This window comes from Cherax quadricarinatus, chromosome 45 (assembly GCF_038502225.1).
Source record: "Cherax quadricarinatus isolate ZL_2023a chromosome 45, ASM3850222v1, whole genome shotgun sequence".
Taxonomy (NCBI): Eukaryota; Metazoa; Arthropoda; class Malacostraca; order Decapoda; family Parastacidae; genus Cherax; species Cherax quadricarinatus.
Window position 1 is genome coordinate 28,694,812 of NC_091336.1, and position 22,950 is coordinate 28,717,761.

General features: G+C 39.9%; 1 protein-coding gene across 1 annotated transcript in view; it reads right to left on the reverse strand.

Moving 5' to 3' along the window:
• Positions 1 to 22,950, reverse strand: part of LOC128694950 (ionotropic receptor 93a-like) — a 222,337-nt gene that overhangs the window by 134,471 nt on the left and 64,916 nt on the right. Inside the window, exon 4 of the mRNA XM_070094251.1 lies at positions 17,617 to 17,772. Within this exon, the coding sequence (XP_069950352.1) occupies positions 17,617 to 17,772 (156 nt within the window). The remainder of the gene's footprint in view (positions 1 to 17,616; positions 17,773 to 22,950) is intronic.

Sequence of the window (22,950 nt, forward strand, 5' to 3'; positions counted from 1 at the left end):
ATATAAAAATATATATATATTTATATATATATATATAGATATATATAAAAATATATATATATATATATATATATATATATATATGCAAAACAACCACTCTGAAAGAATAGAGAAATTCCAAGCGCTTTCGTGACTACTCACATTATCAAGGAACTAGATAGTTCCTTGATAATGTGAGTAGTCACGAAAGCGCTTGGAATTTCTCTATTCTTTCAGAGTGGTTGTTTTGCATATTTTGAAATCACCTGTTTACTGTGATCTTATTGCATATATATATATATATAATGGTAGACAGCAGTTATTCAGGGAGGTACTACTGTCCTAGCAAGTGAGGGTAAATAGGAAACCTGTATTTGTTTTACATGATGATAGGATTGCTGGTGTCTTTTTTCTGTCTCATAAACCTGCAAGATTTCAGGTACGTCTTGCTACCCATCTGAGTTTTCTTTGACTTCATCTTAATAGTTCCTGTTCTTATAGCTTTTCTTTAACATCAATGGGGAAGTGGAATAAGAATCTTTCCTCCATAAGCCATGCGTGTTGTAAAAGTCAAATAAAATGTCGGGAACAATCGGCTAATAACACCTTTTCCCCGCATAGCTTACTAAAAAGAAAAGAAGAAAGCCATCAAAGTGGGATATCTGAATGTGCGTGGATGTTGTGCGAATGATAAGAAAGAGATGATTGTGGATGTTATGAATGAGAAGAAGCTGGATGTTCTGGCTTTAAGGGAAACATTGCTGAAGGGGGTGGGAGAGTTTCAGTGGAGAGGAATAAATGGGATTAGGTCAGGGGTTTCAAATAGAGTTAGAGCTAAAGAAGGAGTAGCAATAATGTTGAAGGATAAGTAATGGCAGGAAAAGAAAATATAAATATATAATTCAAGGATTATGTGGAGTAAAATAAAGGTTGGATTTGAAAAAGTGGGTTACAGTAAGTGTTTAAGCACCTGGAGAAGAGAGAAGTATAGATGAGAGAAGTGTAGAAGTGTAGAGAGAGAGAGAGATTTTGGGAAATATTGAGGGTGTGAGAAGTTTTGAACCAAGTGTGAGAGTACTTTTGGTTGGGGATTTCAATGCTAAAGTGGGTAAATTATTGTGGAGGGAGTAGCAGGTAAATTTGGGGTGCCAGGGGTAAATGAAAATAGGGAACTTTTAATTGAGCTATGTGTAGAAAGAAATTTGGTAATAAGTAATACATATTTTATGAAAAAAATGATAAATAAATATACAAGGTATAATAAATCATGTAATGAAAGTAGTTTATTAGATTATGTATTGGTGGATAAAAGGTTGATGGGTAGGCTCCAGGATGTACATGTTTATAGAGGGGCAACTGATATATCGGATCATTATTTAGTTGTAGCTACAGTTAGTGTAAGAGGTAGATGGGACAAGAGGAAAGTGGCAATAAAAAGTAAGAGAGAGGTGAAAGTGTATAAACTAAGGAAGGAGGAAATTAGGGTGTGATATAAGCAACTATTGGTAGAAAGGTATTTGCCTTAACTGAGACGTGGTTTAATTCAAAAAGTCGGGACATGCCTGCGGAATGTCATATTCAGGGTTTTAAATTGTTCCAAGAAGATAGAAGTATTGGGAGGGGGGGTGGGGTGGCATTGTATGTCCGAGATCGCTTGAACTGTTGCATAAAAACGGGTATTAAGTCTGAAGTAACACATACAGAGTCTGTTTGGATAGAATTTTCAGAGGGGCATGAAAAACTGATTTTAGGAGTGATATACCGTCCCCCAAACTTAGATAGGGACCAAGGGAAACTACTATGGGAGGAAATTGTTAAGGCCACAAGGCACGATAATGTAGTAATTCTAGGAGACTTTAACTTTAGTCATGTTGATTGGAATTTCTTGACTGGGAATTTAGAATCATACGACTTCTTAGAAGTATTTCAGGATTGTTTTTTGAAGCAGTTTGTGACAGAACCTACAAGGGGAAATAACCTGCTTGACTTAGTTATGGCAAACAATGAATCCCTTGTTAATAATTTAGAAATTTCAGAGGAACTGGGTGCTAGCGACCACAAATCAATTACATTTAGCATTGAATGGAAGTACGATAGTAGCGATAACTCAGTAACAGTCCCAGATTTTCGCTTAGCAGATTACGATGGGCTTAGAGAACACTTATCATCTGTTGACTGGGGTAACGAAGAGAGCTATCAATATGACAGTTTTCTGAACACTGTACATGCTGCTCAAAGAGCGTTTATCCCATATAAAGAAATTAGATCAAATAGAAATGACCCAAAATGGATGAATAATAGGCTCAAATATCTACTAGGGCATAAGAAAGGAATTTATAGGCGTATCAAAAGAGGTGAGGGTCATCTTATGTATCAGTATATTGACATTAAGAGGGACATTAAAAAGGGGATAAGAAAAGCTAAAAGGGACTATGAAATTAAAGTTGCTAGGGATTCTAAAACTAACCCAAAAAGTTTTTTCCAGGTCTATAGAACAAAAGTTAGAGATAAGATAGGTCCCCTTAAAAATAACTATGGGCATCTTACTGACAAAGAGAATGAAATGTGCTTGATTTTAAATAATTATTTTCTCTCAGTTTTTACACAGGAAGACACTAACAATATTCCAGTAATTAATTTTTACAGTGGGCTAGAAGAAGATAAATTATGTAACATCACAGTCACTAGTGAGATGGTTGTGAGGCAGATAGACAGACTGAAGCAAAATAAGTCGCCGGGTCCTGATGAGGTTTTTTCAAGGGTTCTTAAGGAATGCAAAATGGAAGTCTGTGAACCATTAACTAATATTTTTAATTTATCTCTTCAAACAGGTGTAGTGTCTGATATGTGGAAGATGGCTAATGTAACTCCTATTTTTAAAACAGGGGACAAGTCGTTACCGTCAAATTACCGCCCAATAAGCCTGACCTCAATTGTAGGCAAATTACTAGAGTCAATTATAGCTGAGATTATAAGAAGCCATCTCGATAAGCATAGCTTGATTAATGATACTCAGCATGGATTCACAAGAGGCCGGTCTTGTCTAACTAATTTATTAACTTTCTTCAGTAAAGCTTTTGAGGCTGTTGACCACAATAAAGAATTTGATATTATTTACTTAGATTTTAGTAAGGCTTTTGATAGAGTTCCGCACCATAGACTGTTAAAGAAAGTGGCAGCTCATGGCATTGGGGGAAAAGTGCTCTCGTGGATCGAGTCATGGCTCACTGACAGGAAGCAGAGAGTGTCCATAAATGGGGTTAAATCCGAGTGGGGATCTATAACAAGTGGCGTTCCACAGGGATCAGTCTTGGGCCCGTTGTTGTTTATAATATATATCAATGATCTTGATGAGGGAATTACTAGTGATATGAGCAAATTCGCCGATGATACAAAGATAGGTAGGATAATTGATTCAAACGTAGATGTTAGGGAACTTCAGGAGGATTTAAACAAACTCTATTCTTGGTCAGAAAAGTGGCAGATGCAGTTCAATGTAGATAAATGCAAGGTTCTGAAGCTTGGGAGTGCCCATAACCCTAGTACTTATAAATTAAATGATGTAGAACTTAGCCATACAGATTGCGAAAAGGACTTGGGGGTTATGGTGAGCAGCAACCTTAAACCAAGACAGCAATGCCTAAGCGTACGTAATAAGGCAAATAGATTACTGGGATTTATATCAAGAAGTGTAAGCAACAGAAGTCCAGAGGTCATACTGCAGCTTTATACATCATTAGTAAGGCCTCACCTAGATTATGCAGCTCAGTTCTGGTCTCCGTATTACAAAATGGACATAAATTCGTTAGAAAACATTCAGCGTAGGATGACTAAATTAATACATAGCATCAGAAATCTTCCTTATGAAGAAAGATTGAAGACTCTTAAGTTACATTCACTTGTTAGACGAAGAATGAGGGGAGACCTGATCGAAGTGTATAAGTGGAAGATAGGTATTAATAAAGGGGATATTAATAAGGTCTTGAGGATGTCTCTCCAAGAGAGAACGCGCAGTAATGGATTTAAATTAGATAAGTTTAGATTTAGAAAGGACATAGGAAAGTATTGGTTTGGAAATAGGGTAGTTGATGAGTGGAACAGTCTACCTAGTTGGGTTATTGAGGCTGGGACTTTGGGTAGTTTCAAATCTAGGTTGGATAAGTACATGAGTGGGAGGGGTTGGATTTGAGTGGGACTTTCACATCAGAGCTTATTTCTTGGGTGGCACTGAAAATTGGGTTGGGCAAATGTTTTGTTAGTGGGATGAATTGTAAAGGACCTGCCTAGTATGGGCCAGCAGGCCTCCTGCAGTGTTCCTCCTTTCTTATGTTCTTATGTAGTGCAAAGATGAGTAGTGAGGGGGGGGTTGAAGAGGGTTGGAATAGTTTTAAAAATGCAGTATTAGAATGTGGGGCAGAAGTTTGTGGTTATAGGAGGGTGGGTGCAGGAGGAAAGAGGAGTGATTGGTGGAATGATGAAGTAAAGGGTGTGATAAAAGAGAAAAAGGCAGCTTATGAGAGGTTTTCACAAAGCAAAAGTGTTATAAGAAGAGGAGAGTATATGGAGAGTAAAAGAAAGGTAAAGAGAGTGGTGGGAGAGTGGGAGAGGCACTGTCAAGAAAGTTTAAAGAAAATAAGAAAACATTTTTGGAGTGAGTTAAACAAGTTAAGAAAGCCTAGGGAACGTATAGATTTGTCAGTTAAAAACAGAGTAGGGGAGTTAGTAGATGTGGAGAAGGAGGTATTGGGTAGATGGCGGGAATATTTTGAGGAACTTTTAAATGTCGATGAAGAAAGGGAGGCGGTAATTTCAAGCACTGGCCAGGGAGGTATAACATCGTTTAGGAGTGAAGAAGAGAAGGATGTAAGTGTGGGGGAGGTACGTGAGGCATTACGTAGAATGAAAGGAGGTAAAGCAGCTGGAACTGACGGGATCATGACAGTGTGATGATGAAGAAAGTATTTTCTTTTTGGGGATTTTCTTTCTTTTTCGGTCAACCTGCCTCGTTCGTAGTTTCCAGTCTCTTTCGGCCAAAGATCAGTGCATATATATATATATATATATATATATATATATATATATATATATATATATATATATATATATATATATATATATATATATATATATATATATATATATATATATATATATATATATATATATATATATATATATATATATATATATATATATATCTATATATATATATATATATATATATATATATAACAAATCGGCCGATTCCCACCAAGGCAGGGTGGCCCGAAAAAGAAAAATTTTCATTATCATTTACTCCATCACTGTCTTGCCAGAAGGGTGCTTTACACTCAAGTTATAAAACTGAAACTGTAACGTCCCTTCTTCAGAGTGCAGACACTGTACTTCCCTGCCGGTTTACCTGAATCCCTTCATAAATGTTACTTTGCTCACACTCCAACAGCACGTCAAGTATTAAAAAACATTTGCCTCCATTCACTCCTATCAAATACGCTCACTTATGCTTGCTGGAAGTCCAAACCCCTCGCCAACAAAACCTTCTTTTCCCCCTCCATCCAACTTTTTCTAGGCCTACCTCTACCCTGCCTTCCCTCCACTACAGATTTATACACTCTCGAAGTCATTCTGTTTCGTTCCATTCTCTCTACATGTCCGAACCACCTCAACAACCCCTTCTCAGCCCTCTGGATAATAGTTTTGGTAATCCTGCACCTCCTCCTAATTTCCAAACTATAAATTCTCTGCGTTATATTCACACCACACATTGCCCTCAAATAAGACATCTCCACTGCCCCTAGTCTTCTCCTCTTGCAACATTCATCACCCATGCTTCCCACCAATGTAAGAGTGTTGGTATAACTATACTCTCACACATTTCCCTCTTTGCTTCCACAGACAAAGTTCTTTGTCTCCACAGACTCGTAAGTGCACCACACACCCTTTTCCCCTCATCAGTTCTCTGACTCGCCTCATCCTTTATAGACCCATCTGCTAACACGTCCACCTCTAATTATTTTAATATATTCACCTCCTCCTTACTCTCTCCCTCCAATCTGTTATTCAATCTTTCGTCACCTAATGTTTTTCTTATTCTCATCACTTTACTCTTTCCTATATTCACTTTTAATTTTCTTCTTTTACATACCCTACCAAATTCATCCACCAACCTCTGCTACTTCTCTTCAGAATCTCACAAAAGCACAGTGTCATCAGCAAAGAGCAACTGTAACAACTCCTGCTTTGCGTTTGATTCTTTATCTTTTAACTCCACGCTTCTTGCCAAGACCCTCGCACTTACTTCTCTTATAACCCCATCTATAAATATATTGAACAACCACAGTGACCTCACACATCCTTATCGAAGGCCTACTTTTACTGGGAAATAATCTCCAGCGCTCCTACATACTCTAACTTGAGCCTCACTATCCTCATTAAAAATTCTTCACTGCTTTCAATAACCTACCTCCTATACCATACATCTGCAACATCTGCCACATTGCCCCCCTGTCCACCTCGTCATATGCATTTTCCAAATCCATAAATGCCACAAAAACCTCTTTAGCTTTATCTAAATACTATTCACCTATATGTTTCACTGTAAACACCTGGTCTACACACCCCCTACCTTTCCTAAAGCCTCCTTGTTCATCTGCTATCCTACTGTCCGTCCAACTCTTAATTCTTTCAGTACTAAATCTAACATACACTTTAACAGGTATATTCAAAAGACTTATTCCCTTATAATTTCTGCACTGTCTTTTATCCCCTTTGCATTTACAAAGGAACTATGCATGCTCTCTGCCAATCCCTAGGTACCTTTCCCTCTTCCATACATTTATTAAATAATAGTACCAACCACTCCAAAACTATATCCCCACCTGCTTTTAACATTTCTATCTTTATCCCATCAATCTCATCTGCCTTACCCCCTTTCATCACACAAACACACACACACACACACACACACACACACACACACACACACACACACACACACACACACACACACACACACACACACACACACACACACACACACATACTGGAGTATGCAGCACCTGTTTGGAACCCGCACTTGATAAAGCACGTCAAGAAACTAGAGAAAGTACAAAGGTTTGCGACAAGGTTAGTTCCAGAGCTAAGGGGAATGTCCTATGAGGAAAGATTAAGGGAAATCGGCCTGACCACACTGGAGGACAGGAGGGTCAGGGGAGACATGATAACGACATATAAAATACTGCGTGGAATAGACAAGGTGGACAAAGACAGGATGTTCCAGGGAGGGGACACAGAAACAAGAGGCCACAATTGGAAGTTGAAGACACAAATGAGTCAGAGAGATAGTAGGAAGTATTTCTTCAGTCATAGAGTTGTAAGGCAGTGGAATAGCCTAGAAAATGACGTAGTGGAGGCAGGAACCATACACAGTTTTAAGACGAGGTTTGATAAAGCTCATGGAGCGGGGAGAGAGAGGGCCTAGTAGCAACCGGTGAAGAGGCGGGGCCAGGAGCTAGGACTCGACCCCTGCAACCACAAATAGGTGAGTACAAATAGGTGAGTACATACACACACACACACACACACATACACGCACACACACACACACACACACACACACACACACACACACACACACATACACACACATACACACACACACACACACACACACACACACACACATACACACACACACACACAGACACACACACACACACACACACACACACACACACACACACACACACACATACATACACACACACACACACACAGACACACACACACAGACACACACACACAGATATAACAAGGAAGGCATTACAATGGATCAGGGAATACTTGTCAGGAAGACAGCAGCGAGTCATGGTACGTGGCGAGGTGTCAGAATAGATTCCGAAGTGTCCATGTTTGCAGATGGCGTGAAGTTGATGAGAAGAATTCATTCGATCAAAGACCGGGCAGAACAACAAAGGGATCTGGACAGGCTGCAGATCTGGTCCAGCAATTGGTTCCTGGAGTTCAACCCACCAAGTGCAAAGTCATGAAAATTGGGGAATGGCAAAGAAGACCGCAGACGGAGTACAGTCTAGGGGGCCGGAGACTACAACCCTCGCTGAAGGAAAAAGATCCTGGGGTGAGTATAACGCCAGGCACGTCTCCTGAGGCGCACATCAACCAAATAACTGCTGCAGCATATGGGCGCCTAGCTAACCTCAGAACAGCATTCCGACATCTTAATAAGGAATCGTTCAGGACCCTGTACACCGTGTACGTTAGGCCCATATTGGAGTATGCGGCACCAGTTTGGAACCCACACCTAGTCAAGCACGTAAAGAAACTAGAGACAGTGCAAAGGTTTGCAGCAAGACTAGTCCCAGAGCTAAGGGGTATGTCCTACGAGGAGAGGTTAAGAGAAATCGACCTGACGACACTGGAGGACAGGAGAGATAGGGGGGACATGATAACGACATACACAATACTTAGAGGAATTGACAAGGTGGACAAAGACAGGATGTTCCAGAGATGGGACACAGCAACAAAAGGGACACAGTTGGAAGCTGAAGACACAGATGAATCACAGGGATCTTAGGAAGTATTTCTTCAGGCACAGAATAGTCAGGAAGTGGAATAGTTTGGGAAGCGATGTAGTGGAGGCAGGATCCATACATAGCTTTAAGCAGAGGTATGATAAAGCTCACGGTTCAGGGAGAGTGACCTAGTAGCGATCAATGAAGAGGCGGGGCCAGGAGCTCTGACTCGACCCCCGCAACTTCAACTAGGTGAGTACACACACTCACACACACACACACACACACACACACACACACACACACACACACACACACACACACACACACAAATATATTCATATTTATATATATATATATATATATATATATATATATATATATATATATATATATATATATATATATATATATATATATATATATATATATATATATATATATATATATTTTTTTTTTTTTTATTATCACACCGGCCGATTCCCACCAAGGCAGGGTGGCCCGAAAAAGAAAAACTTTCACCATCATTCACTCCATCACTGTCTTGCCAGAAGGGTGCTTTACACTACAGTTTTTAAACTGCAACATTAACACCCCTCCTTCAGAGTGCAGGCACTGTACTTCCCATCTCCAGGACTCAAGTCCGGCTTGCCGGTTTCCCTGAATCCCTTCATAAATGTTACTTTGCTCACACTCCAACAGCACGTCAAGTATTAAAAACCATTTGTCTCCATTCACTCCTATCAAACACGCTCACGCATGCCTGCTGGAAGTCCAAGCCCCTCGCACACAAAACCTCCTTTACCCCCTCCCTCCAACCCTTCCTAGGCCGACCCCTACCCCGCCTTCCTTCCACTACAGACTGATACACTCTTGAAGTCATTCTGTTTCGCTCCATTCTCTCTACATGTCCGAACCACCTCAACAACCCTTCCTCAGCCCTCTGGACAACAGTTTTGGTAATCCCGCACCTCCTCCTAACTTCCAAACTACGAATTCTCTGCATTATATTCACACCACACATTGCCCTCAGACATGACATCTCCACTGCCTCCAGCCTTCTCCTCGCTGCAACATTCATCACCCATGCTTCACACCCATATAAGAGCGTTGGTAAAACTATACTCTCATACATTCCCCTCTTTGCCTCCAAGGACAAAGTTCTTTGTCTCCACAGACTCCTAAGTGCACCACTCACTCTTTTTCCCTCATCAATTCTATGATTCACCTCATCTTTCATAGACCCATCCGCTGACACGTCCACTCCCAAATATCTGAATACGTTCACCTCCTCCATACTCTCTCCCTCCAATCTGATATTCAATCTTTCATCACCTAATCTTTTTGTTATCCTCATAACCTTACTCTTTCCTGTATTCACCTTTAATTTTCTTCTTTTGCACACCCTACCAAATTCATCCACCAATCTCTGCAACTTCTCTTCAGAATCTCCCAAGAGCACAGTGTCATCAGCAAAGAGCAGCTGTGACAACTCCCACTTTGTGTGTGATTCTTTATCTTTTAACTCCACGCCTCTTGCCAAGACCCTCGCATTTACTTCTCTTACAACCCCATCTATAAATATATTAAACAACCACGGTGACATCACACATCCTTGTCTAAGGCCTACTTTTACTGGGAAAAAATTTCCCTCTTTCCTACATACTCTAACTTGAGCCTCACTATCCTCGTAAAAACTCTTCACTGCTTTCAGTAACCTACCTCCTACACCATACACTTGCAACATCTGCCACATTGCCCCCCTATCCACCCTGTCATACGCCTTTTCCAAATCCATAAATGCCACAAAGACCTCTTTAGCCTTATCTAAATACTGTTCACTTATATGTTTCACTGTAAACACCTGGTCCACACACCCCCTACCTTTCCTAAAGCCTCCTTGTTCATCTGCTATCCTATTCTCCGTCTTACTCTTAATTCTTCCAATTATAACTCTACCATACACTTTACCAGGTACACTCAACAGACTTATCCCCCTATAATTTTTGCACTCTCTTTTATCCCCTTTGCCTTTATACAAAGGAACTATGCATGCTCTCTGCCAATCCCTAGGTACCTTACCCTCTTCCATACATTTATTAAATAATTGCACCAACCACTCCAAAACTATATCCCCACCTGCTTTTAACATTTCTATCTATATATATATATATCTATATATATATATATATATATATATATATATATATATAACAAATCGGCCGATTCCCACCAAGGCAGGGTGGCCCGAAAAAGAAAAATTTTCATTATCATTTACTCCATCACTGTCTTGCCAGAAGGGTGCTTTACACTCAAGTTATAAAACTGAAACTGTAACGTCCCTTCTTCAGAGTGCAGACACTGTACTTCCCTGCCGGTTTACCTGAATCCCTTCATAAATGTTACTTTGCTCACACTCCAACAGCACGTCAAGTATTAAAAAACATTTGCCTCCATTCACTCCTATCAAATACGCTCACTTATGCTTGCTGGAAGTCCAAACCCCTCGCCAACAAAACCTTCTTTTCCCCCTCCATCCAACTTTTTCTAGGCCTACCTCTACCCTGCCTTCCCTCCACTACAGATTTATACACTCTCGAAGTCATTCTGTTTCGTTCCATTCTCTCTACATGTCCGAACCACCTCAACAACCCCTTCTCAGCCCTCTGGATAATAGTTTTGGTAATCCTGCACCTCCTCCTAATTTCCAAACTATAAATTCTCTGCGTTATATTCACACCACACATTGCCCTCAAATAAGACATCTCCACTGCCCCTAGTCTTCTCCTCTTGCAACATTCATCACCCATGCTTCCCACCAATGTAAGAGTGTTGGTATAACTATACTCTCACACATTTCCCTCTTTGCTTCCACAGACAAAGTTCTTTGTCTCCACAGACTCGTAAGTGCACCACACACCCTTTTCCCCTCATCAGTTCTCTGACTCGCCTCATCCTTTATAGACCCATCTGCTAACACGTCCACCTCTAATTATTTTAATATATTCACCTCCTCCTTACTCTCTCCCTCCAATCTGTTATTCAATCTTTCGTCACCTAATGTTTTTCTTATTCTCATCACTTTACTCTTTCCTATATTCACTTTTAATTTTCTTCTTTTACATACCCTACCAAATTCATCCACCAACCTCTGCTACTTCTCTTCAGAATCTCACAAAAGCACAGTGTCATCAGCAAAGAGCAACTGTAACAACTCCTGCTTTGCGTTTGATTCTTTATCTTTTAACTCCACGCTTCTTGCCAAGACCCTCGCACTTACTTCTCTTATAACCCCATCTATAAATATATTGAACAACCACAGTGACCTCACACATCCTTATCGAAGGCCTACTTTTACTGGGAAATAATCTCCAGCGCTCCTACATACTCTAACTTGAGCCTCACTATCCTCATTAAAAATTCTTCACTGCTTTCAATAACCTACCTCCTATACCATACATCTGCAACATCTGCCACATTGCCCCCCTGTCCACCTCGTCATATGCATTTTCCAAATCCATAAATGCCACAAAAACCTCTTTAGCTTTATCTAAATACTATTCACCTATATGTTTCACTGTAAACACCTGGTCTACACACCCCCTACCTTTCCTAAAGCCTCCTTGTTCATCTGCTATCCTACTGTCCGTCCAACTCTTAATTCTTTCAGTACTAAATCTAACATACACTTTAACAGGTATATTCAAAAGACTTATTCCCTTATAATTTCTGCACTGTCTTTTATCCCCTTTGCATTTACAAAGGAACTATGCATGCTCTCTGCCAATCCCTAGGTACCTTTCCCTCTTCCATACATTTATTAAATAATAGTACCAACCACTCCAAAACTATATCCCCACCTGCTTTTAACATTTCTATCTTTATCCCATCAATCTCATCTGCCTTACCCCCTTTCATCACACAAACACACACACACACACACACACACACACACACACACACACACACACACACACACACACACACACACACACACACACACACACACACACACACACACACACACACATACTGGATTATGCAGCACATGTTTGGAACCCGCACTTGATAAAGCACGTCAAGAAACTAGAGAAAGTACAAAGGTTTGCGACAAGGTTAGTTCCAGAGCTAAGGGGAATGTCCTATGAGGAAAGATTAAGGGAAATCGGCCTGACCACACTGGAGGACAGGAGGGTCAGGGGAGACATGATAACGACATATAAAATACTGCGTGGAATAGACAAGGTGGACAAAGACAGGATGTTCCAGGGAGGGGACACAGAAACAAGAGGCCACAATTGGAAGTTGAAGACACAAATGAGTCAGAGAGATAGTAGGAAGTATTTCTTCAGTCATAGAGTTGTAAGGCAGTGGAATAGCCTAGAAAATGACGTAGTGGAGGCAGGAACCATACACAGTTTTAAGACGAGGTTTGATAAAGCTCATGGAGCGGGGAGAGAGAGGGCCTAGTAGCAACCGGTGAAGAGGCGGGGCCAGGAGCTAGGACTCGACCCCTGCAACCACAAATAGGTGAGTACAAATAGGTGAGTACATACACACACACACACACACACATACACGCACACACACACACACACACACACACACACACACACACACACACACACACACATACACACACATACACACACACACACACACACACACACACACACACATACACACACACACACACACAGACACACACACACACACACACACACACACACACACACACACACACACACACATACATACACACACACACACACACAGACACACACACACAGACACACACACACAGATATAACAAGGAAGGCATTACAATGGATCAGGGAATACTTGTCAGGAAGACAGCAGCGAGTCATGGTACGTGGCGAGGTGTCAGAATAGATTCCGAAGTGTCCATGTTTGCAGATGGCGTGAAGTTGATGAGAAGAATTCATTCGATCAAAGACCGGGCAGAACAACAAAGGGATCTGGACAGGCTGCAGATCTGGTCCAGCAATTGGTTCCTGGAGTTCAACCCACCAAGTGCAAAGTCATGAAAATTGGGGAATGGCAAAGAAGACCGCAGACGGAGTACAGTCTAGGGGGCCGGAGACTACAACCCTCGCTGAAGGAAAAAGATCCTGGGGTGAGTATAACGCCAGGCACGTCTCCTGAGGCGCACATCAACCAAATAACTGCTGCAGCATATGGGCGCCTAGCTAACCTCAGAACAGCATTCCGACATCTTAATAAGGAATCGTTCAGGACCCTGTACACCGTGTACGTTAGGCCCATATTGGAGTATGCGGCACCAGTTTGGAACCCACACCTAGTCAAGCACGTAAAGAAACTAGAGACAGTGCAAAGGTTTGCAGCAAGACTAGTCCCAGAGCTAAGGGGTATGTCCTACGAGGAGAGGTTAAGAGAAATCGACCTGACGACACTGGAGGACAGGAGAGATAGGGGGTACATGATAACGACATACACAATACTTAGAGGAATTGACAAGGTGGACAAAGACAGGATGTTCCAGAGATGGGACACAGCAACAAAAGGGACACAGTTGGAAGCTGAAGACACAGATGAATCACAGGGATCTTAGGAAGTATTTCTTCAGGCACAGAATAGTCAGGAAGTGGAATAGTTTGGGAAGCGATGTAGTGGAGGCAGGATCCATACATAGCTTTAAGTAGAGGTATGATAAAGCTCACGGTTCAGGGAGAGTGACCTAGTAGCGATCAGTGAAGAGGCGGGGCCAGGAGCTCTGACTCGACCCCCGCAACCTCAACTAGGTGAGTACACACACTCACACACACACACACACACACACACACACACACACACACACACACACACACACAAATATATTAATATTTTTATATATATATATATATATATATATATATATATATATATATATATATATATATATATATATATATATATATAATTTAAACTGACCTTTGATTTCTTTATTGGAACTTGGATACAAATTATTACATATGTTATGATATGTTAGGTTTCTATGCTAGGTTAGTGAGGTTTCCATGCTAGGTTAGTGAGGTTTCTATGCTAGGTTAGTGAGGTTTCTAGGCTAGGTTAGTGAGGTTTCTAGGCTAGGTTAGTGAGGTTTCTATGCTAAGTTAGTGAGGTTTCTATGCTAGGTTAGTGAGGTTTCTAGGTTAGGTTAGTGAGGTTTCTATGCTAGGTTAGTGAGGTTTCTATGCTAGGTTAGTGAGGTTTCTATGCTAGGTTAGTGAGGTTTCTATGCTAGGTTAGTGAGGTTTCTATGCTAGGTTAGTGAGGTTTCTATGCTAGGTTACTGAGGTTCCTATGCTAGGTTAGTGAGGTTTCTATGCTAGGTTACTGAGGTTTCTATGCTAGGTTAGTGAGGTTTCTATGCTAGGTTAGTGAGGTTTCTATGCTAGGTTAGTGAGGTTTCTATGCTAGGTTAGTGAGGTTTCTATGTGAGGTTAGTGAGGTTTCTATGCTAGGTTAGTGAGGTTTCTATGTTAGGTTAGTGAGGTTTCTATGCTAGGTTAGTGAGGTTTCTATGCTAGGTTAGTGAGGTTTCTATGCTAGGTTAGTGAGGTTTCTATGCTAGGTTAGTGAGGTTTCTATGCTAGGTTAGTGAGGTTTCTGTGCTAGGTTAGTGATGTGTCTATGCTAGGTTAGTGAGGTTTCCATGCTAGGTTAGTGAGGTTTCTATGTTAGGTTAGTGAGGTTTCTATGCTAGGTTATTGAGGTTTCTATGTTAGGTTAGTGAGGTTTCTATGTTAGGTTAGTGAGGTTTCTATGTTAGGTTAGTGAGGTTTCTGTGTTAGGTTAGTGAGGTTTCTATGTTAGGTTAGTGAGGTTTCTATGTTAGGTTAGTGAGGTTTCTATGCTAGGTTAGTGAGGTTTCTATGCTAGGTTAGTGAGGTTTCTATGTTAGGTTAGTGAGGTTTCTATGCTAGGTTAGTGAGGTTTCTATGTTAGATTACTGAGGTTTCTATGCTAGGTTAGTGAGGTTTCTATGCTAGGTTAGTGAGGTTTCTATGCTAGGTTAGTGAGGTTTCTATGTTAGGTTAGTGAGGTTTCTATGTTAGGTTAGTGTGGTTTCTATGCTATGTTAGTGAGGTTTCTGTGTTAGGTTAGTGAGGTTTCTATGTTAGGTTAGTGAGGTTTCTATGCTAGGTTAGTGAGGTTTCTATGTTAAGTTAGTGAGGTTTCTATTTTAGGTTAGTGAGGCTTCTATGCTAGGTTAGTGAGGTTTCTATGTTAGGTTAGTGAGGTTTCTATGTTAGGTTAGTGAGGTTTCTATGCTAGGTTAGTGAGGTTTCTATGCTAGGTTAGTGAGGTTTCTATGTTAGGTTAGTGAGGTTTCTATGTTAGGTTAGTGAGGTTTCTATGCTAGGTTAGTGAGGTTTCTATGTTAGGTTAGTGAGGTTTCTATGTTAGGTTAGTGAGGTTTCTATTCTAGGTTAGTGAGGTTTCTATGCTAGGTTAGTGAGGTTTCTATGTTAGGTTAGTGAGGTTTCTATGTTAGGTTAGTGAGGTTTCTATGCTAGGTTAGTGAGGTTTCTATGTTAGGTTAGTGAGGTTTCTATGCTAGGTTAGTGAGGTTTCTATGTTAGGTTAGTGAGGTTTCTATGCTAGGTTAGTGAGGTTTCTATGCTAGGTTAGTGAGGTTTCTATGTTAGGTTAGTGAGGTTTCTATGTTAGGTTAGTGAGGTTTCTATGCTAGGTTAGTGAGGTTTCTATGTTAGGTTAGTGAGGTTTCTATGCTAGGTTAGTGAGGTTTCTATGTTAGGTTAGTGATGTTTCTATGTTAGGTTAGTGAGGTTTCTATGTTAGGTTAGTGAGGTTTCTATGTTAGGTTAGTGAGGTTTCTATGTTAGGTTAGTGAGGTTTCTATGCTAGGTTAGTGAGGTTTCTATGTTAGGTTAGTGAGGTTTCTCTGCTAGGTTAGTGAGGTTTCTATGTTAGGTTAGTGAGGTTTCTATGTTAGGTTAGTGAGGTTTCTATGTTAGGTTAGTGAGGTTTCTATGTTAGGTTAGTGAGGTTTCTATGTTAGGTTAGTGAGGTTTCTATGCTAGGTTAGTGATTTTTCTATGTTAGGTTAGTGAGGTTTCTATGTTAGGTTAGTGAGGTTTCTATGTTAGGTTAGTGAGGTTTCTATGCTAGGTTAGTGAGGTTTCTATGTTAGGTTAGTGAGGTTTCTATGCTAGGTTAGTGAGGTTTCTATGTTAGGTTAGTGAGGTTTCTATGTTAGGTTAGTGAGGTTTCTATGTTAGGTTAGTGAGGTTTCTATGTTAGGTTAGTGAGGTTTCTATGTTAAGTTTGGTAAAAAATTATATAAATAATTTCAGCATTATCTACTAAAAATTCGGAAAGTCTCGTTATAATGAACTTCGGTCAATTCGGTAAGTTACATTAATTATTCTATTACTTAACTGAGGTTTCGGGTGTTCCTTCACTCATCATCAGAATCTAATATTTATTACAATAAAAACCAGACACAATTTAAACCATTTAAAATTGTGTCTTCATCACGAATTAAATAACCCAACTAAGATCATTGTTCGTGTGACAAGACTTAAAATGTCTCTCTATATCACTAAAGTATTTTAAAGAGAATTATACTAGAAATTTCAGAATTATATTTAATAATTTAGGTAATAAGAGAATAACTAAATAAATTACTTAATAATACTAAGTCATGATATGATAGGAAGGTATCAAGGAATATTATATAAGCCAAGTGTCTATCCACATCTATCTACATCATATCTATGTAAAGTAATTTCGATCCAATTTATGAGTTAATTGTGTTGGCCAAAAAATGACGTACCATATATGTGAAATATATAAGATGGAGAATGAAGAAAAACTAATACAAACCACTGATATAGATATTATTTATTAGACTTTGATAGCAATAAAAATTTAACAGTTAATTACTTAATCCTTTAAGACCTTAATAGCAACTAACGATAAATATAAAAGTATACTAATCAATCGCCATTATTTAAACTGCCTTAGTAATGAAGAGAATCATTAACTGTTTTAAGGATGTAAATTGCTTTAGCAAATAATTATTTACTGTTCAGGAACTCATTTATCTCGAGCTCACATTGAGCGTAGCACCGTGGAGATCAGTGATCTTATCCGGGAAGATGCTGAGCGAGGCACTGGAAGAGCGTTTATCATGCCATGTGAAGACCCGGGTCAGCTTCTCTTCTTGGTACAGAGTGTTGACAAACACCTCGTACTCTCCCGCCACCGTTGACTGATGTTGCACATATATACACGTGTGCCAGGAAGAAAACACAATTAGAACTGATAGGAAATCATAATGTACACAAAATTAAATTACTAAGACTACATTTCTCTCTTAGATTAGTTTCACTAAATCATACTGAGGATCGTTTTAACACATTAGAGAATGAAAGTAGTGACGATGTTTAGGTCCGACTTAAACCATAAACAATTGTGATATATGTAGGTGATTTGTGTATTGTTCCAGTCACGGGATTATGCTTTTTTATTCTTCACAAAAATTCTATTAGTAGACAGTGGCGCAGGAACAATAAAGATTCAAGTCAGGCGCTCATGAACTGGGAAGCAAAATACTGCAATTTGAGTTGCTGGTTTATTTGCTGGGTGTTTCCACTGTAACATAATTCAGGCCAAGTGTTTGGCTAGGCTGAAAGCTCCCTGGTTCTGATCAATGGTGTCTGTTGTGCTGGCACTAATGACGTGTGGTCCAAGCACTATCTACAGGATCTGTGTCTTTTAATAATAAGTTCGGGATCTTCCCATATCCTCCTCGGCTTTTTTTTTTATTTTATTATCACACTGGCCGATTCCCACCAAGGCAGGGTGGCCCGAAAAAGAAAAACTTTCACCATCATTCACTCCATCACTGTCTTGCCAGAAGGGTGCTTTACACTACAGTTTTTAAACTGCAACATTAACACCCCTCCTCGGCTTTTATCCTCATTAAATTCACATCATCTGCAAACAAGGAAGCATCTGACTCTCCCTTACGGTTCGACATCTACATATACTAAAAAACAATACCAGTTCCAATACTGAATATTGCAGAGCACTGCTTGTTGCTCTTTCCCGGTCAGGAATCTTTTCTCGGACAATCACAGTTAGTTAATTCCTTTAAGAACTCTTGAATCATCTGTAGTGAATTCTCTGCCATTCTTACCTACCACTTAAAGTTTTATCTCCATTCCTTGTGAAGTATAGAATTAAATGGTTTACTGCTCTCTCAAAATGACTCTTATTATGAGAATAAACTGTTGTAATTATATGCTGATTATTGTTTATTATTGTTTCTTTATTATTGTTTCTTATTTTACCTCTGATTAGCCTCATCCTCACCTTGTGTGGAATATAATTTTCTAACTTAACATTTATTTTCTGTCACTTTGTAACTGTCCTATATCCATTAATATGGTTTAGATAACAGCAATAGGTTTAAAAATATATTTTACTTCTTCTAGTATAACTCGGGGAGATATTTTCGCAGGTCTCGTTGCTTTTATTGAATCGAGGTTCTTGAAAGTTTTTTTTCACTGCTTCACATGTTGTTTACATGAAGTCTAGTATCATATCTCTTTCCTTTTTCTGGCTTATCATTTACTCTTTTACGGTTTTCCTTCTGTTCAGGTTGTGATGCTGTCTCTCGTGTTAGACGTAACTTTCGTTGTTATTTTATTTAGGTATCATCTCTTAGTTTCTATTCTCGCCCTTTTATAGTCAATTTTGGCTCTTATACATATTATTCTATTTGCTTTTGTTCTCCCAACATCGTTAACTGTATCACTGGTTCAGTATGATCTTATCTGTGTGTTTTCATCCCAACATGAAGATTCCATCAGCCTCCCGGCACTTACCTTCTACGTTCTTCATTATCTCATTTGTTAACTTTCCTTCCATTTCTTCACCGCTGATAAGTTTAATCTTCTCATGTCCAATTTTACCCCAGTTGTTATTCTTCCGTCAATGTTTGTTTCCACAGTTTGGTCGCTAGCACCGCGAGACTCTAATATTATATTTCACAAATAACATCTGTACTTATGGTGAATAATAGATCCAGCCGTGCTGTGTCCTCCTCTTACTATTAACATGGTGAACGAAACCCACATGACGCTCTAACCCACAGGGCCACCAAATCCTACAAGACTCAAGCACCCAGTAGAGCTAGGTGTTTTACCGTGATCCGAGGACATACGGTGGTGTGGGTGCCTCTGAGCTAATATGATTCTCCTCCCCGTTTGGAGTACTAGCCTCAACAAGCAGTATTTTATAATAATGTACCCATGAACGTGTGGTATTGATCAATAACAACACTGCGATTGGGTACAATAATATAAAATACTGCTCGTTGAGGATAGTACACCAAACAGGGAGAAGAATGAAATTAGGTTAGAGTCACCCACACCGCCGAATGTCCTCGGATGACATTAAAACACCTAGCTTGGCTGGGTGCATCATTTTTGAAGGATTGCGTGGTCCTGTGGGTTAGAGCATCATGTGTTTTCGCTCACCATGAGGCGTGCCAAAGCAGCATGGATTCGAGTCCTAGTCCTTGGCTAGTCGTATATATATATATATATATATATATATATATATATATATATATATATATAGAGAGAGAGAGAGAGAGAGAGAGAGAGAGAGAGAGAGAGAGAGAGAGAGAGAGAGAGAGAGAGAGAGAGAGAGAGAGAGAGAGAGAGAGAGAGAGAGAGAGAGAGACAGAGACAGAGAGACAGACAGACAGACAGACAGACAGACAGACAGACAGACAGACAGACAGACAGACAGACATAGACATACACATAGACAGAGACAGAGAGACAGAGAGACAGAGAGGACACCAGGTGTGGCACCTGGGCCTCTTAGCAAAATTGCAAGCTCTGGGAATTGCAGGCTCTACGCTATGCCTTCTCAGTGATTACCTTCATGGTAGATCTCTAAGTGTAGTTCTCAATGGAACGGAATCAGCAAGACATCCTACTGGGGCAAGTGTTCCACAAGGAAGCGTGCTGAGACCTTTGTTATGGAATGTCTACTTCAATGACCTTCTTTATCTCATCCCAGAATCCCATGCATATGCAGATGACTGTACACTGACATTCACTTATCCAAGAGATGAAATGCCAGCTGCTGTAAGCTACATCAATCACCAGCTAAGAGCTATATCAGCTTGGGGAAATAGATGGCAAGTAACACTTGCACCTGAGGAGACGCAAATGATGATGGTCTCTAGGCACCATGATGGTAATGCTGGTGCAGTAGTAAGGATGAATGGGAGGGTGTTGGCACCTGGGGTGAAATTTGACTCCAAACTGACCATGAAGAACCATGTTGTAAATCTTGCAAACAAGGCAGCCAGGAAGCTTACAGCACTTCGCCGTATCTCGCATCTGCTTGACAGTCGGGGTTGCAAGATTCTGTACGAGGCACAGGTACGCTCACACCTTGAGTATGCTCCACTTTCTTGGTTTGCTGCACTCCCCTCTCATCTGCGACTGCTTGACTGAGTAGAGAACAGAGCAAGACGTCTCATCTCTCGCCTGGACCAATCTTGGATAGATCTGTCATTTCAGCAGAGCCTTCAACACAGGAGGGATGTGGGTGGCCTTACTGATATGTACAAGGCCAATATTGTCAAAGCACCACACTTGGATCCACTTCGAGAACAGAGTGATGCAAGTTTCTATACCACAAGACGGGCAGAAAGCAGCAACTTCACCCTGGCTGTACCCTTCTCCAGAACATCACTCCATCTGAGATCATATATACCCAGGATGACTCGAATATGGAACACATTCGTACAGCATTATGATGTCAACTAGATAAAGTCAGTTGATTACATCAAAATGCTGGCCCACAGATGGCTCCAACTTCATCTTGTTACCTACTTGTATGTCTCATAACAATAAAAATGCTTTCAAATGAGCTGATGTAGGTAACAGCTCTTAGCTTGTCAATAAAGTTAGGAATCCTTAACCTGTAAATAGCTTGTCAATAAAGTTAGGAATCCTTAACCTGTAAATAGCTTGTCAATAAAGTTAGGAATCCTTAACCTGTAAATAGCTTGTCAATAAAGTTAGGAATCCTTAACCTGTAAATAGCTTGTCAATAAAGTTAGGAATTCTTAACCTGTAAATAGCTTGTCAATAAAGTTAGGAATCCTTAAGCTGTAAATAGCTTGTCAATAAAGTTAGGAATCCTTAACCTGTAAATAGCTTGTCAATAAAGTTAGGAATCCTTAACCTGTAAATAGCTTGTCAATAAAGTTAGGAATTCTTAACCTAACCTTGTCAAACCCTGTGTAAAAAAAAAAAGAGAGAGAGAGAGGATAGGGAAAGAGGGTAACTGAAGAGCACTTCAAGAGGGAAAAGGGTAACATTAATGACCAATATGTTTTTGTTAAAAGAGAAGTAAAGAACGGGATTAGAAGTTATTAAAAGCGACAAAGAAATTCTAGTTGTTAGTGAATCAAAGATAAACAGAAATTGTTGTTTAAAGAACAGAGGAAACATTAAGGTAAAACATTGGCCCACTAAGACTAGATCTGGACAGTTTACCGATAATGAACAGTAAATTCGCTCCCTTTTTAAAAGTTATTTCCTTAAAATCTTTACAAACTTAGATACATATGTCATCCAAACAGTAAATAATTATACAGGTCCTGAAAAAATCAATTAAATAATATGACAGACACGAGGGACAAGTAGAGAGCATCAGACTTATTAAGTTCCAAGGATGCTAATGGGAACTTAGTAAAAAACTGACAAGGCGGATCAGTACATCTTTCCAAACAGATATTATGCCCGAGATGTGGAAAATAATATATGCAATTCCTATCTTTAAATAAGAAAATAAGTCAGTTACTTAAAATTACTTCTAAATAAGACTGTCGCCATAAGTAGGCAAATTATTAGAATCACTTATAACAGAGACAGTTCAAGTTGGTCAGACGTAAAGTTTACAACATGAACGTTGATTGTGAGCCTTGAATCTTGTCTACCTTGAAGTATTATGAATGAAGATATTGATTAATAATAAAGGTTGAATTCAGAAGCTACTGCCAGGAATGAGACAGATACAGTTGTCATTCAAACTTTTCTTATATTCAACTGCATGACCCGAACACTGGCCTTAACCAGGAGATGACCACAGTGACGAACCGCACTACACCTATTCTCACCTCAACCGCACTACACCTATTCTCACCTCAACCGCACTACACCTATTCTCACCTCAACCGCACTACACCTATTCTCACCTCAACCGCACTACACCTATTCTCACCTCAACCGCACTACACCTATTCTCACCTCAACCGCACTACACCTATTCTCACCTCAACCGCACTACACCTATTCTCACCTCAACAGCACTACACCTATTCTCACCTCAACCGCACTACACCTATTCTCAC